The 16866-nt window shown below is 35.5% G+C and overlaps 1 protein-coding gene across 2 annotated transcripts in view; it reads left to right on the forward strand.

Annotated features, from left to right (window-relative positions):
* ZFR2 (zinc finger RNA binding protein 2) overlaps positions 1-16866 on the forward strand; it is a 353820-nt gene that overhangs the window by 169339 nt on the left and 167615 nt on the right. For both annotated transcript variants that reach the window (XM_033954204.1, XM_033954205.1), the window contains exon 10: positions 12600-12745. In XM_033954204.1, coding sequence (XP_033810095.1) covers positions 12600-12745 — 146 coding nt within the window. The remainder of the gene's footprint in view (positions 1-12599; positions 12746-16866) is intronic.

The raw sequence follows: 16866 nt of genomic DNA on the forward strand, positions 1-16866 counted from the left end.
ATGAATCAAATAATCCTTTGGTACAATAAACATTAATTGGAAGAACTTCAGATTTACACCGATTAATTTTATATCCAGAAAATTTTCCAAACTTCTCTAGAAGATTAAGTAAACATGGAATGGTACTCCCCGGTTCTCTTAAATACAGTAAAATATCATCTGCATATGCAGAAAGTTTAAATTCCCAGTTAAAGTATGGGATTCCTTTTATTCCCTTAGTTTGATTAATTAGTTAATAAGGGTTAATTAATAATAATTAAAATTAATAATTAATTAATTAATAAGGGTTCAAGAACAACATCAAAAAGTAAGGGGGATAAAGGACATCCTTGTCTAACCCCCCTTAGCAAGTTAAATCTATCCGATAAATTATTAATATATAATCTTGCACCAGGAGAGCTATACAATGTCTGAATCATTTTAATAAAACCGGGGCCTATACCAAACCATTCTAAAGCTTGATACATAAAACTCCATTCCACTCTATCAAATGCTTTTTCTGCATCTAAAGACACTAGAAAAGCTGGATCATTAATATTTTTTGCTAAATTTAAAGAGTGAAATGCTAATCTAATATTATTTGAAGAATGCCTATTAGCAATAAATCCTGTTTGATGAACATCAATAATAAAAGGAAGAGCTTTTGCCAATCTTAATGCTAATACTTTAGCAACCAATTTACCATCTACATTTAACAAAGAGATAGGCCTGTAATTTGAAACCAAAGTAGGATCCCTGTTTGGTTTTGGCAAGACAATAATTACAGAATCAGCCATAGTACCTGATATATTCCCATTATTCATTTGGTACTGATATAAATTTAATAGATATGGTAAAAAATATTTTGAAATGATTTATAAAATTCAACAGTATATCCATCTCCACATGGAGTGGATCCAACTCTAAGAGTCTTCAATGCTGATTCTACTTCTTTTAAAGATATAGGATCTTCTAAACTTCTTTTTATGTGATCCGGAACATTTGGTCCATTAAGTGAATTTAAAAAATCTAACCCATCTTGTTCTTTATTTTCATAAGTGTCAGAAGAATATAGATCTTTATTAAAATATCCTTAGTGCTAGTGTGTGTATTGCCCCGCATATCTTTAATTGCAATAATCTTAGATTTCCTTTTTTTTGCTTTAAGAAAATTTGCTAATAATCTTCCGGCCTTGTTTGAATTACCATAATACTGAACTTGCTGAGAGAACATATCTTTCCTCACAAATTGAGAAGAAATCTCATTATACTTAGCTTTTGCTTTTAATAATTTTTGCAATATATCTTGTTCCCATTTCTCAATTAATTTATTTTCTAATACTTTAATTTCTTTTTCCAAATCAACAAATTGTTTTTTAAGTTTTTTAATAAATACTGAATATGAAATAATATTTCCTCTCATTGTTGCTTTAAAAGCATCCCATAAAATCTCAACATTTATATTATCCGAATTATTAATTTGAAAAAATTCATTCATCTTTAATTTAAGATCTTCCAGAAAGTTCGAATCCGCAAGTAAAGCATTATCAAATCTCCAAATTGATTTAGAATATACTGAATCATCATTCTGAAAGTCAATCCACACACCAGCATGGTCCGAAATTACAATAGGATCAATAACTGCTTTCATCACACGCTGTGCTATATTATTAGACACAAATATATAATCAATTCGTGAAAAAGACTTGTGGACCTGAGAACAAAAAGAAAATTCCTGATCATTAAAATGAAGAATACGCCATATATCAACTAAATCACAAGATTGTACCAAATTATCTAAACCTAACGATTTCATAATTTTGCTTGGTCTCTTATCCAAAATCAGATTCATTACAGCATTGAAATCTCTAGCTACCACTAAATTAGAAGCAGCCAGTGGTAATAATATTTGTTGAATTTGTTTGAAAAACTCCATTTGATTCGAATTAGGAGCATACAAATTAAATAAATCCAGGGTTATATTTCCCAGAACCATTTTGATATGCACCCCTCTTCCTAAAGGATCAGAATTTATTAATTGAAAATCAGCACTACATTTCCTATTTACAAGAACAGCTACCCCAGCTTTTTTCTCTACAGCAGGTGCAAACAAACATTTAGATACCCAACCCCCTAGTAGCTTCTTAGATTCAATCCCGGAAAGATGCATCTCTTGAATGAAATATACATCTGCGTTCTGTTTATGGAGAAAAGCTAACATTTTCTTTCTCTTAATTGGGTGATTTAGACCATTGACATTGATAGAGAAAATTTTAATATCCATCTAGTTTTATTTTTAAATTTTGACATATAGCTCTATAATAAATATTATGATCAGACATCAGCACATTTTTAATATCTAACCCCTTTCTTACTAATAATCCATTCCCCTTTAAACTTCCATTACCCTTTTCCCACAATCCTCCCCATCCCACATCCAATAAGTATATCTCCTCTTTATTTAAACATATTTTACCTCTAAATCCATTAAATTCCCAACCCCACCTCCCACTCCCTCCCCTAACCCTCCCACCCCTATTATTTAATAATTGTGTAAACTTGGCAACACACATATTAGATCAGGCCATAATAAGCTCCAGAAAGATCATCTTAAATCAATATTCTAATTTAAGTCACATCTAATATAATAAAACAGTAAGCTGCGCATGCGCACTTCCTATGCGTGTGTCCGTTTTCCGTGAGCTGTAGCACACATAGGAAGTGCGCATGCGCGGCTTACGGTCTGGCCTCACGCGTCCTTCCCTGCTTTCCACCTGCGGAGCAGCGGCTGCCGGCCGCTAGCACCCCCTGCCCTCTCCGTCGCCTCCCGGCTCCAGCGGCGTAGGCAGCACTATAAACACGCTGCTTCGCGCCCTTCCCTGCCGATTTCCTCTGCCGCGTCTCTGATGACATCATCGGAGACAGACGCGGCAGAGGAAATCGCCAGTAGAAGGCCGCGAAGCAGCGTGTTTATAGTGCTGCCTACGCGGCTGAGTCCCGAGTTTTATCGGCGGTGTGAGGCTGTCAATGCCTGCATGCTGTGGCGGCTTGAGGCGGCTATCGGCGGATGAACGGAGTTAACGGTTGCTGGGGGTGAGAGAAACTGATATCCAGGCACAATGATTGATTGTTCTTTCATTTAGGCAGAAGTTTATGTAGATGAGAAATTGCTCAGGAATTAAAAACAAACAAACAAGGTTCTGTGAATGTTAATACAAACGGACTCGGATTCTGTGCAAATACCTAACAAATTCTGGAGAATACTTAGACAGATGCTCAGGTTCTCCGCTGGGACAGGGGAAGAGGTGCTGATGGACATGGGGGGGGGGAAGAAAAAGGAAGGGAGGCCTACTGCTGGACAGGAAGAGCAGGAAAGTGGACATGGAGGGGGCGAGGCCTACTGCTGGACAAGGGGAGCAGGAAATAGGTGCTGCTGGACAGGGGAAGAGGTGCTGCTGGACAGGGGGGAATAAAAATGAAGGGAGGCCTACTGCTGGACAGGGGGAGCAGAAAAGAGGTACTGCTGGACAGGGGAAGAGGTGCTGATGGACATGGGGAAGAAAAAGGAAGGGAGGCCTACTGCTGGACAGGGGGAGCAGAAAAGTGCTGCTCGACAGGGGGGAGGTAAAACGAGGGCCATGGAGAAACATTTGGGGGGGAGGTGGGTGCTGGGCCAGACAGCTTTGCCTGGGGGGGAGGGGGAGACAGAAGGATACAGACAGCGGCCAAGGAGAGAGAGAGATAAAGAAACACAATCAGACACATCTATTCTAGCACCCGTTAATGTTAACGGGCTTAAAGACTAGTAAATAAATATAACATTAACCTCCTTTTTCCATTTTATACTTAAGATTTATTTATAATCCTATTCCCCTTTAATCACCCTACTCATTGAATTCTACATCCCATATTAGATCTGAATATATAACTAATATTCCACTTTCAATCTTAATTTTAATATAACAAGAATTAAAATAATTCCAATATATATTGGGTTTTTAAAAATAATTCAGCATTCATTTTATTTTAGATTTACTGGTTATTTTCTCTGTTAATTCTTATTTTTAAATCTTTATTCATTTTCTTATGTTACAACAAGTGTTTTAAATAAATTCATTATAAACTTGAATAAACACACTTGATTAACTCACAAATTAATATCAAATTTAACATTTCTTTAGAAAATCAATATTTTATAAAGTTATAATATTATGCAAGAAATTTAAATTTATATAATTATTATTGAATATAATAATCCCCCATCCCTCCCTCCCTCCCTATCAATAATACAGAATGAGAAATCTTTATTCATTTTCATATGTTACATCCAGAAATATAAAATTCATATTAATTTTTCAAAAATCTAAATTTATATAATTCTTAGTTAATATAATAATATCCCATCCCCTCCCCCCTCCCTTCTATTCAGTAATACATGAATAAAATTTTTAAATGCTATTCTTTCCATAGTTTATATTATATAATCAAGTATTAATATATTATATAATATTTAGAAATATGATCCCCCTCATTTTCTTCTAATCAAATTCTATACATGGGAAAATTAATCATTCTTTACAATATTCAGTTAATGGTCTCCATATTTTTTGAAATTTACTTATATGTCCTTTTTGTGTTGCTATAGTGAGCTCCATTTTGTATATATGGCATGCAGAATTCCACCAGAATGTATAATTTAATCTGTCATGTTTTTTCCAATTGAATGTGATTTGTTGTATTGCTATTCCAGTTAAAATAAATAGAAGTTTGTTATTACTTGATGATATTTGACTTCTTGCTCTCATAGTTGTTCCAAATATATGGTATCATATGTCAAGGCTACCGGATTTTCCAACATCTTATTTATTTGGGGCCAAATTGATTTCCAGAATGATAAGATAAATGGACAGAAGAATAAAAGATGGTCTAATGTCCCAATTTCAACATGACAGTGTCAGCATCTATTTGACCTAGAGCTATCTATTTTTTGTAATCGAACAGGGGTCCAGAAAGCTCTATGTAAAAGAAAAAACCAAGTTTGTCTCATAGATGCTGACACTGTACATTTTAATCTCCTTTCTTATTATTTTTTATTTTCAAGTTTTACATAAAGTGTACAAAATAATAAAATATAATTGATAAATACAAAATATCACTTTTATATCTAATACATCATATTCTAACTATATTTCCCCCCCCTCTCTCCCCCCACCCTTCTATTACTTATCATTCATACATTACATATTGTATAACATATTATAACATATTATGTAGAAATTATTTTCATTACCCCCATCTCCCTCCCCCCACCCTTCTATTACTTTTCATTCATACATTACATATTGTATAACATATTATAACATATTATGTAGAAATTATTTTCATTACCCCCCCTCTATGTGTGTCACAAAAAAAAAAGATATTTAAAAGAAGAAAAGAAGAAGAAAAATCCTGCTATTTATTCATTGTAGTATTTTGTCAATGGCCCCCATATTTTTATAAATTTAGTATATGTCCCTCTTTGTATTGCTATTGTTCTTTCCATTTTAAATACATGACATATTGTATTCCACCAAAATGTATAATTTAGGTTATTATAATTCTTCCAATTATTGGTTATATGCTGAATGGCCACCCCTGTCATAATCAATAAAAGCTTGTTATTTTCTGGTGAAATTTGACTTTTTCTTCTCATTATCATTCCAAATAATATTGTATCATATGATATTGCTATATGATTTTCCATCAATTTATTAATTTGTGGCCAAATTGAATTCCAAAAACTTTTAATGTAGGGACAATGATACAGTAAGTGATCTAATGTCCCTGGTTCCAAATTACAGTGCCAGCATTTATTGGACTTAGAACTGTCTAATTTTTGCAAACGTGTAGGGGTCCAAAAAGCTCTATGTAATAAAAAGAACCAAGTTTGTCTCATAGATGCTGACACTGTACATCTCATTCTCCAAGACCAAATTAGTGGCCATTGAGATGCATTAATTTGATGCTTAATCTCAATGCTCCAAATATCTCTTAGACCATTTTTTGGTTTTTTATTCAAATATCCTGATATTAATTTATACCACAATGCGGCTTGATGTCCTAGGAAGTCTGCTTGAAAACATAAGAACTTTAAACTATATTGATTATTCAATGTTTTCCATTCAGGGAACCCAACCTGAATGGCCTGCTTCAATTGCAACCATTTAAAACTTTGTGTTTTACTAAGACCAAATCTATGTTGCAATTGTGAAAAATCCAGCAGTTTACCTTCTGAAATAACGTCATCTAAAGATCTAATGCCTGCAATAATCCATTCCTTCCAAAGGATTTGAGCTCCGCCAATTTTGATCTTGGAGTTTATCCATAAAGATTGATTAGTTGATTTATTTATTGGGATAGGTGTTAATTTACTTATAAATCTCAACGTTTTCCAAGTATCTATTAAAATTTTATTTTCTTTGTATCTTCTAGGCATGTTAATACTTGGAAGGTGAACTAAATTTAGGGGAAACATAAGGCGCCATTCCAAATATAACCAATCAGGTGCATTATCTATAAGTTCTGGGAGGATCCAATACATACCCTGACGTAGAATATAGGCTTGATGGTACCTATAAAAATTTGGAAAATTTACCCCTCCCTCCTTAATTGATTTTTGCAAAGTTACTAAAGCTATTCTAGGTGTTCTACCAAGCCAAAGAAATTTTGTTAAAATTCTATTAAGCTTTTTATAAAAGGACCCCTGAAAATAAATAGGTATCATACTCATTTGGTAGCAAACTACAGGCAAGATCATCATTTTAATAGTTTGAACTCTCCCCCACCAAGAAATATGCAAGGGGTTCCATTGCTCACACAACTCCGTAACTTTTTTTAATACAAATTTTTCATTTTCTTTTACTGTATCTTCGATTGTATTTTTAACTTGAATGCCAAGATATTTAAATCCTTCTTCCTTCCATATGAACGGAAAATTTTTAAATAGTCCTTTTGCACAATGAACATTTAAGGGTATAATTTCAGATTTATTCCAGTTAATTTTATAACCTGAAAATTTACCAAACTTATTAATTAATTCTAATAAAGAAGATAAGGTAGATTCTGGATTTTTCAAATAAAGCAAAATATCATCAGCATAAGCCGAAATTTTATATTCCATATCTGAATATGGAATACCCTGTATCTCCCTCGTTTGTTGTATTGCTAACAATAAGGGTTCTAATATAACATCAAATAACAAAGGAGACAAAGGACAACCTTGTCTAACTCCCCTCCGCAATTGAAATCCATCAGATATCATATTATTAATATTTAATCTTGCAGTCGGGAAGCTATACAAAGTTTTTACCATTTGTATAAATCCAGAACCTATATCAAACCATTCTAAAGCTTGATACATAAAATTCCATTCTACCCTATCAAACGCTTTTTCTGCATCCAAGGAAACTGTAAAAGTCGGTTCATCTATTTTTTTTGATAAATTTAACATATGAAACAATAATCTAGAGTTATTAGAAGAATGTCTTTTAGCAACGAAACCCGTCTGATGCATATCTATATGTGGGAGAGCTTTGGCTAATCTTAATGCCAAAATTTTCGCCAAAAGTTTATTATCCACATTTATTAAAGATATAGGCCTGTAGTTCGAAACCAAAGTAGGATCTTTATTTGGCTTAGGCAGAACGATTATTATTGATTCAGCCATAGTACCTTTAATATCACCTTTTATAAGTTGTGTTTGATATAAATTTAGTAAAAATGGGGAAATGACATTTTGAAATGTTTTATAGAATTCTACTGTATAACCATCACCACCTGGAGCGGATCCAACTCTAAGAGATCTCAATGCTGTTTCTAATTCTTTTAATGATATAGGTTCATCTAAACTCCGTTTTATATGATCAGGAACCTTAGGTCCATTAATTAAATCTAAAAAATTTTTACCATCTTTTTGTCTCTCCAAATAAGGCTCGGAAGAATATAGATCTTTATAAAATTTTAGAAATTGTTTTAAAATTTTATCTGTTTGATTTGTTATTGTACCATTATCATCTTTTATCCCATTTACATTAGTTTTCCTTTTTTTTGCTTTAAGATAATTTGCCAATAATCTCCCCGCCTTATTAGAATTTCCATAATACACTGCTTGTTTGGAAAACAAATCTCTTCTTATCATTTTTGAAGATAATTCATTATATTTACCTTTTGCTTTCAAAAGAGCTTGCAATATCTCATTTTCCCATTTATTTATCAATTTAGCTTCTAATATTTTGATTTCTTTCTCTAACTCTATATATTGAATTTTATTCTGTTTTCTAATAAAAGCTGAATATGATATAATATTACCCCTCATAGTTGCTTTAAATGCATCCCATACATTCTCAATAGATGTATCCTCTACTAAATTCATTTGAAAGAAATCATTAATTTGTGTTTTAAAATTTTCCAAAAACTTATCATCCACAAGCAGTGTATTATCAAATCTCCAAAGAGGTCTAACCTTTTCCAATTTATCCAATTGTAATTCTATCCATATTCCTGCATGGTCCGAAATAATAATAGGATCTATGGAAGCTTTAATCACCTGTTGCACTTTATTTGTTGAAACAAAAATATAATCTATTCTTGAAAATGATTTATGAACCTGTGAGCAAAATGAAAATTCCTGATCATTAAAATGAAGAATACGCCATATATCTTTTAAATCGCATGATTGAGCCAAATTATCTAAACCTAAAGATTTTATACTTTTACTTGGTTTTTTATCCAATAATGGATCCATTACAGCATTAAAATCTCCAGCCACCACTAAATTAGAAGCAGCCAGTGGTAATAACATATTCTGTAATTTTTTAAAAAATTCTGATTGATTCGAATTAGGGGCATATATATTAAACAACGTCAGGGCATTATTTCCCATACCTATATCAACGTGTATCCATCTTCCATGTGGGTCTGAGTTTATTACCTTAATCTTGGCCATACATTTTTTATTAATAAGAATTGCTACCCCTGCTTTTTTACCCTCTGCTGGAGCAAAAAAACATTCTTTTACCCACCCACCCATTAGTTTCTGTGATTCTTTTGTATTAAGATGGGTCTCCTGCAGACAGTAAATATCCGCATTTTGCTTTTTTAAAAATGCTAATACTTTTTTTCTTTTAATTACATGATTCAGGCCATTGACATTAATAGAATATATCTTAAAAGACATTATATATTTTAAAACTTATCAATATAATCTTTTTTCCCCTCTTCTTTTTTATTTAAAATCCAAAAAATATTTTCTATGACACACATATTTACCCTTGAAGTATCCAGTCCCTTATTTACTTTTTCCTTGATCATTCTAGTAAATACTTTCTTTTTCCCTCCCTTTCCCACCCAATATAATGACTGCTTAAGGATACACATTGGAACTGCAACCCAAACATTCTTCTCTCCCCTAGGCAACCAATATTCAATCAACATCCTCTTCTATCTATCTATATTAACCTTTAATATCTTTAGTCATTTTTTACTTCTATCATTTCATTAATGTATCTTTATCCATTTATCAATTTTTAATTTATATTTCCCTAGTATTATAAATTACATCATAAAATTTTATCTTAAACATATATTTAATATGATATTAATATTTTTTCTATATCTTATTCTTTCTCTCTTTATATTTTTATTGTCTTTTCTTTAGATCATATTTTTCTTTCTTCAGTATTTCAATATCACATATTTTTGTAGTTTTTCATAATATCATTAAATCCAATCTTGATATTTTATTTTAAAATATCATAGGTTCTGATTTAGAAAGAAAGGCTTTTAATTTTTCTGGATCTTCAAAATACAAGGATTTATCTCCAGATGATACTCTCATCTTTGCCGGATAATATAATCCATATTTAAAACCTTTTTCTTTTAGTAGTGGTCTCATGTCTAATAGTCTCTTTCTTTTATTTGCTGTATTTTTAGCAAAGTCCGGCAAAAACCAAATTCTGGATCCTTTATAATTAAGATTTTTGTCTTTCTTGGCAGCATTTAATATTTCTAATGCTTGTTGGTACCTAAGCATTTTGAATATTAGTGGTCTTGGCCTGCCATGATTTTCTACATTTTTTACTGGAATCCTATGAGCCCTTTCTATTTCCAGTGGTTGTTTTAAATCCAGTTGTAGTATTTTTGGAATTAAGTTTTCTAGGAAATGTATAGCATTTTTCCCTTCTAAATTTTCTTGTATTCCAAAAAGTTTAATGTTTTTCCTTCTTCCTCGATTCTCATAGTCTTCCAGTTGATCTTTTAATTTATTCAATTCCAGACTGTCATTTTTGCATCTGTTTGCTTCACCTTCTATAGCCTCCATTTTAGATTCTAATACAGTTGTTCTTTTATTATTAACTTCCATTTGTCTGTGGATGTTCAATATTTCTTCCTTCATTTCAGACATATTGGTTACTGTTTCCTTAAGCATTTGTTTAATTTGTCTTAATTCTTCCATAACTTCTGCTTTACTCAAAATGTCAGATTCTTCAGCAGGAAGTGGGATCTTGCTTGGTGTTATTTGATCTTGTTTCTGTCTTTTTGCAGACATACCGGTTTCATTTTTTCCTTGTCGGGTGCTTGCCATTCTTCTACACCTTTCTTGATTCTCTTTTTTCCTTTTTTCTGATTTTACTTTTCCACAGCAATTTTTTTTTTTTTTTTTTAACCACTTTGTCCAGTGAAAAAGCTTGTCTTCAGCACAGATATAAATTTGTTGAGGAAGTAATAAATATTTTTAAGTTCCTTTCTCTCAGGACTTTATTTCAGTTTTTTTTTTTGAAGGAAGGAAGTTTCAAACTGTAATCGTTTCCTCCTCAGTAACTTGCCTTCTGTGCTATGTCACTTCAGTTTAAGAAAAACTGGTAACTGAGAAGCAGAAATTTTCTCAACAGTTTTTTCTTGTCAGTTATCTACTTCAGTGCCGCACTGAGAGAAAAAAAATAAAAGTCCAAAAGGGGAAACTCTTCTCTCCCTTTCTCTGTCTTTAGATAGCTCAGTGCCTTCAAGCTCTTTCAAACTCGTCTGTCACCTAGCCTTCTGCACTGCTTCACTTGGCTCAGAAAAAAAAATGGCGTTCCTTCTTATTGGCACTTTCTCTCTCAGGTTTTTTAATCTCTGTAGAAGAGGGCAATAACTGTCACAGGTTTAATATCGAAGGAATCGGCTACAAGGGGACAAATCCACCACCATTCACTGTAGCCTGTATTTAATCTTTTACCGTTTTATTAAAAGAGTCACTTACTTTTCGCCCTCAGGGTCCCAGTTCAGCGTCGGTCAGAGAGGGCTGTTTCAAACCGCCACAGATCTAAAAATCCGTTGACAGCGATTTCACACCAAGATTCCTCTCTAACTTCCTCCACTTTCAGTTTCTCTCTCTCAATGCTTTACTCTTAGTTAATATCAAGTTATTGTCATTTATCCTGTGAGCGATTTGCTGACCTTTTTCTCGCCGTCTATCAAAGGAAAAAAAAACTTCAAACAGTCAGTGTCGTGAAAAAATCGTCAAAAGGAGACAAATCTCCTGACTTTCTTTCTCTAGGTCTCCATTTCAATATCAGCAGCACTCTCTTTTCCTTTTTTCCGGCGATTTTAAGTTTCTTTTATCTTTTCCCCGACTGCTCTCAATATCGTTTCTCTTTATCACAGAGGAGAAAGACGCTTTCAATTTTCTCCTGGCTCTTTCACTCAAGCTTTGCCTCAACTTTATCGTAGGAGGGAAATATCAATCAGTTACAGGTTTATTAATAGCAGGAAATTATTTTTAATAAAAATTGGTAAGAAGAAGATATATTTTTCAATAATCTTTTGCCTAGTTGAAGAGGAGCGTTGCGATCACACGTCCATTTGTGTTCGCGTTAAGCCACGCCCCCTCCCATTTTAATCTCCAAGACCAAAGTTGTGGCCATTGAGATGCAGTAATTTGATGCTTAATCTCAATGCTCCAAATGTCTCTAAGACCATTTTTTGGTTTTTTATTTATATATTCGGATATTAATTTATACCACTGTGCAGCTTCATGACCTGTTGAATTAATCTGGAAACACATGAATTCTAAACTATGATAATTAGAAAGATTTTTCCATTCAGGGAACCCTACCTGAATGGATTGCTTCAATTGCAACCATTTAAAATATTGTGTTTTTTTAAGATCAAATTTATGTTGCAATTGTGAAAACTCCAGCAACTTTCCATTTTTTATTATATCATCTAAAATGCGAATACCTGCTATCATCCAGTCTTTCCAGATTATTTTGAAACCGCCGATTTTGATCTTGGGATTTAGCCAAATTGTTTGAGTTGTTGATTTGTTAATTGGAATAGGAGTTAGATTACTTATATATCTTAAAGTTTTCCATGTATCCATAAATATTTTATGTTCTTTGTATAGCCTTGGCATTTTGATACTAACTACATGACTAAGACGTAAAGGAAATATGAGTCTCCATTCAAGCCAGAACCAATCTGGAATATTATCAGTGGGCTCTGGGAGGATCCAATACATACCTTGACGTAAATTCTAATATAGCTTGTTGGGGTGCTTTGTAGATGGTTGATTGTCCTACATATCTCTTTGTCCTGCAGAAAAAAGTGAATCCTGATCTTCCAGTGGAGATCAAACCCAGTAACCGAGCCCGCAGGTTGCAGGAAGAGAAGATGAAACGGCAGAAACAGAAGGAGCAACTAAAAAGACGAAGGGAGGAAGAGCAGCGCTGGCACATGGAAATGAGGCAAGTTGCTGGTTTCAAAGGAATGATTTTTAACTTAGATTTTTACATTCTGCATGAGAAGTCCAAATGTAATTTCCTTTGTTCCTCCAGATAAGTCCAGATGTGTTGCTTTATGCTTTCTACCAGCAGATGGAATTTGAGAACCACTGGTTTGATGTCATCCTGTATAGTGTCCTGTGCAGTCCACAACCAGACAGTATTTTTCACACTTCAGCAAATGGTATGTCCAGTATACCTGTGCAATCTGGATATTTATCTAAAGTAGTTCTACTGTAGAGCGGTCTGGAAGTTGGGAGGATGTGGTCAGCCTTGGGAGCTGTTTGGGCTTAAGTTTAGTTTTAAAAAAAAAAGGTGGGGTGCTGAAAGGGAAGGGCCCTTCAGGCAACTGCAGCAACTCCAAAGACTGTAATTAGTGAGTCTCTGGATGAAGGAAGAAACTATTGACACTGCAATTGATGCAAGTGAAACCTCTGGGAGATTTTAAGTTGCATATAACTTGGCAGCATAGGTTAAGTACAATTGGCATTGCACGTGGCAGCTGCTGTTCAAGCATTAGTGTTAGCAGCCAGTATTGCTGTTGAGAGGAACAGTATCAGGTAGAAAACAATGCAGTCCAGGGGGACAGTGTGGGGAGGTGAAAATTAGTTTGCAGCAGGACCATAAATAGCTGCTTTGTAAGCAGAAATCATGGCTCTGATTAGGTCATACTTTTGGCAGGGACAATAACAGTTGGTAATAAGGTGTATTGGCCCCTAGTGTTAAGCCCATTAGAAAGCCAGAGGGATGTTGGCCTAGCACTGGCTAGGAAAGAGCAGATTCATGTATTGAGATGGGCCTTAGCCCTGAATTTGTGCTATTAATGTACCAAGCTTTCTGCTTCATGAGAAACCTAGGGACAAGAGGTCCCAATATAGCCAGTTTCTTTTGCTGCTCAGATGAAGGGGAGCCTGTCAGTGATGATGAGGTCTAGACTTACAACAGAAAAAACTGGAAGATTCAAAGTCCCTGTGTTCACCAGATTCTGTGATACCTCCCCCCCGGAGGAGTTTACATATGAGTCCCTTGAAGGGGATGTGCCTCCTGGTGAGGATGCCACAATAGTTTGCATATTTCATACAGATAATATCTTAGGTGCTGTCAATCCTGAAGATCTGAGGGCCATCCAGTAGAGTCCAACAGAATTCGTCTGGAAGATTCTGCTGCTGGTACTGTGATATATCGATCATCGAGGAGGTGCTAGGAATTAACAACATTTAGTGGAGGAATGAGTCTACTAATGCAGCAGGTGGAGAATGTGCTAGTGGACGTCTAAGCAGTAACACACTAGACCCAGGAGAGTGAAGTTTTAGCAGACACAGCCATCAGTGATGTTCTCCAATATTGGCAGGCTCTTTGGTTAGCAGGGATAAATGCTGTAGTATGGCCTTGGCTGTGACACAGTCTCTTGTGCATATTTCCACTGTGGCCTTTAGTAGGTAGGCTAGTTCAAAGAGTGGAGAGCCGTGCCGGGCTTTTTGTTGTGGTGCTGGATTGGTTGAGAAGTCCGTGATATTGGGATCACACAAGGCTAAAATTAATAATGGCGCCATGATGATGTTAAAATAAGGGCCAGGAACGAATCCTGGGGCATACCACAAGGCAAGTTGTAGGAATTAGGTAAACATTTGTGAAAGCAAACTGTGCTGTTGATTACAGGAGTATAAGGTGAATCAGGCATGGGCATGGCCTGTTATACTAATCTGAAGCGATCTCATCAGCAAGAGTGCATGGTTGACAATGTCAAATGCTGCTGTGAAGTCTTTTAGGTGGTCAAGAACAATAGTAGTGAGCCCAATTAGAGATGTTTCAGTTGGGTGATGATGCCTAAAGTCTGTCTGATTAGGATGGACTAAGTTAGTTTTATCAAGTAAGTCCTGTAATTTAGTGGAGACATATTTCTCGGAAATCTTAGCTTGAAATGGCTGATTCAATATTGGACAATAATTGGTACAGTCTATCTGGGAGTGTTTTATATTTTGGTTCTGGGCAAATAGCCTGTTTCCAGGCAGAAGGAACGATGCCTTATAATAGGTTGCTGGACACCATAGCATGAATAAAAGGACCCAAAATGCTAAGGTGACGTTTGAGGATAATCGAAGGAATTAGGTCATGGGGTACTAGTTTCATTGTTGAGATCAAGTTGGTGGTTTCAGAGAGTGATGGGATATTAAAGTCAGAGAAAACACTAGTGTATGTGCTATGCAGAAAATTGAGGTCTGGGGATGGGCATGACACAGGGAATGTAGCATGTGCAGATATCACTTCATCAGTGAATGAGATTGCAAGTGCCTGATCAGTAAGAAGAGATGTGAGGACCAGTAGAGTTACTGTATATACTTGAATATAAGCAGAGATTTTTGGGCCCAAAAAGGCTCAAAAATGGGGGTCTTGGATTATATTCGGGTCAGCGCCTACCCGCCCCCCTCCCAGACTTGTTGCAGGCCTCCATCAGGCCTGCTATATGACCTGGTGGGGTGGGCAGGGACAGGAGGGATCCCTCCCATCTCCTATCCCAACCAACTCTTGACAATTTTTTTTACCTCCCTACCTCCCCCCCCATACCTTTTTTAATCTCTTGTGGTCCAGCGGTGCACCAGGCAGGAGCAAGCTTTCTGCACTCCTGTCCCATGCTGAGCTCCTCCCTGAATGGCCACCTCGAATTATTGCAGCCCAGTGGTGTACCGGACATGAGCGAGCTTTCCTGCCTGGTACTGAGCTGCTTGCTGAATGGACCACCAGGGATTCAAAAAGGTACATGGGGGGAGGCGGGAGGGAGCTAAAAAAAAAAATTGTCAAGATTTGGCCGGGACGGGATGGATCCCTCTTGTACCAGCCCAACAAGTCATACAGAAGACCCGGTGGAGGCCTGCAGGACATCGGGAGTGAGATGGTACTGGGTAGGGAGAGGGGGGACAGGATACAGGGTAGGGAGAGGGGGGACAAAGTACAGAGCCTCTCAGGGAGGGAGGGGGGACAGGGTGAGAGTCTGGCAGGGGAGGGAGGGGGGCAGGGCACAAATCCTGGCAGGGCTTATATTCAAGTCAACCTTTTTTTTGGGGGGGTGGGAGGGTACCTCATCTTATACTCAGATTGACTTATATTCGAGTATATACATATTAAAGATTTAAGGACAGAGTAAAGTAGAGAATGACACGGGGACAAATTTTTGCTTGTCCCTGTGAGTTTTGTCACTGTCCCTATCCCTGCCCCATTCCTGTAAGCTCTGCCTTAACTGCACAAGCCTCAAACACTTATGATTTTAAAGTATTGTGCAGATGAGAACAGAGCTTGCAGGAATGGATCAGGGAAAGGAAAAGTACTCGATGAGACAAGAAAATGAGTTCCCGTGGGGATGGGGAAATTTTGTCCCCATGTCATTATCTAGAGCAAGCATGTCAAACTCAAAGGTTGACACGGGCCAAATAAACAAGGTTTAAGTTTATGTGGGCCGTAAAAAAGCAAAAACATCATTTTTCATAGAAACTTAGGTTTATTTTGAAAAGTACAGTATAGAACAACAATAAAATTAATGTTTTCTTCCTGACACTTGGCATCTCTTCTCTGCTACTATTTTTCATATTTCAGAGGAAATCTTGTCCATAGTGATTACTTTTAAAACTGACCCAACGTGGATGTCAGTAATTCTGTATTTGATAGGAGACTTATTTCCTTTCATAAGTGTAAATAACTTTTCGCACCAATAAGTACTTCCAAACATGAAAATAGTTTCATATGCGAATTTTCGAGTACTTTTAAACCTGGCTGACAAATATTTGTAGAATTCAAGCAAGTCAACTTCACTGTATTTTGTCTTCAAATCTGAATCGCACTGGATCCCAATTACTTTCATTTGCATATGATTAGGTACTGATTCTATATTTATTGAGAAAATCGAAGAAAACAACGAGAACTTGTATTCCAAAAATTTAAAATCTGCAAATCTTGTTTTAAACTCAGTTCTAAGGCTTAAATTTTTTTTTTCTGTGTATTTTTGATACATTGCAATTTCACCTAAACTTGATTTGTTTATGTTGTGTGTTGGAAAGTGCATTAAATCTTCACTTTTCAATTGCTTTTCCCCA

Source organism: Geotrypetes seraphini, chromosome 8 (genome assembly GCF_902459505.1).
Source record: "Geotrypetes seraphini chromosome 8, aGeoSer1.1, whole genome shotgun sequence".
NCBI classification, from domain to species: Eukaryota; Metazoa; Chordata; class Amphibia; order Gymnophiona; family Dermophiidae; genus Geotrypetes; species Geotrypetes seraphini.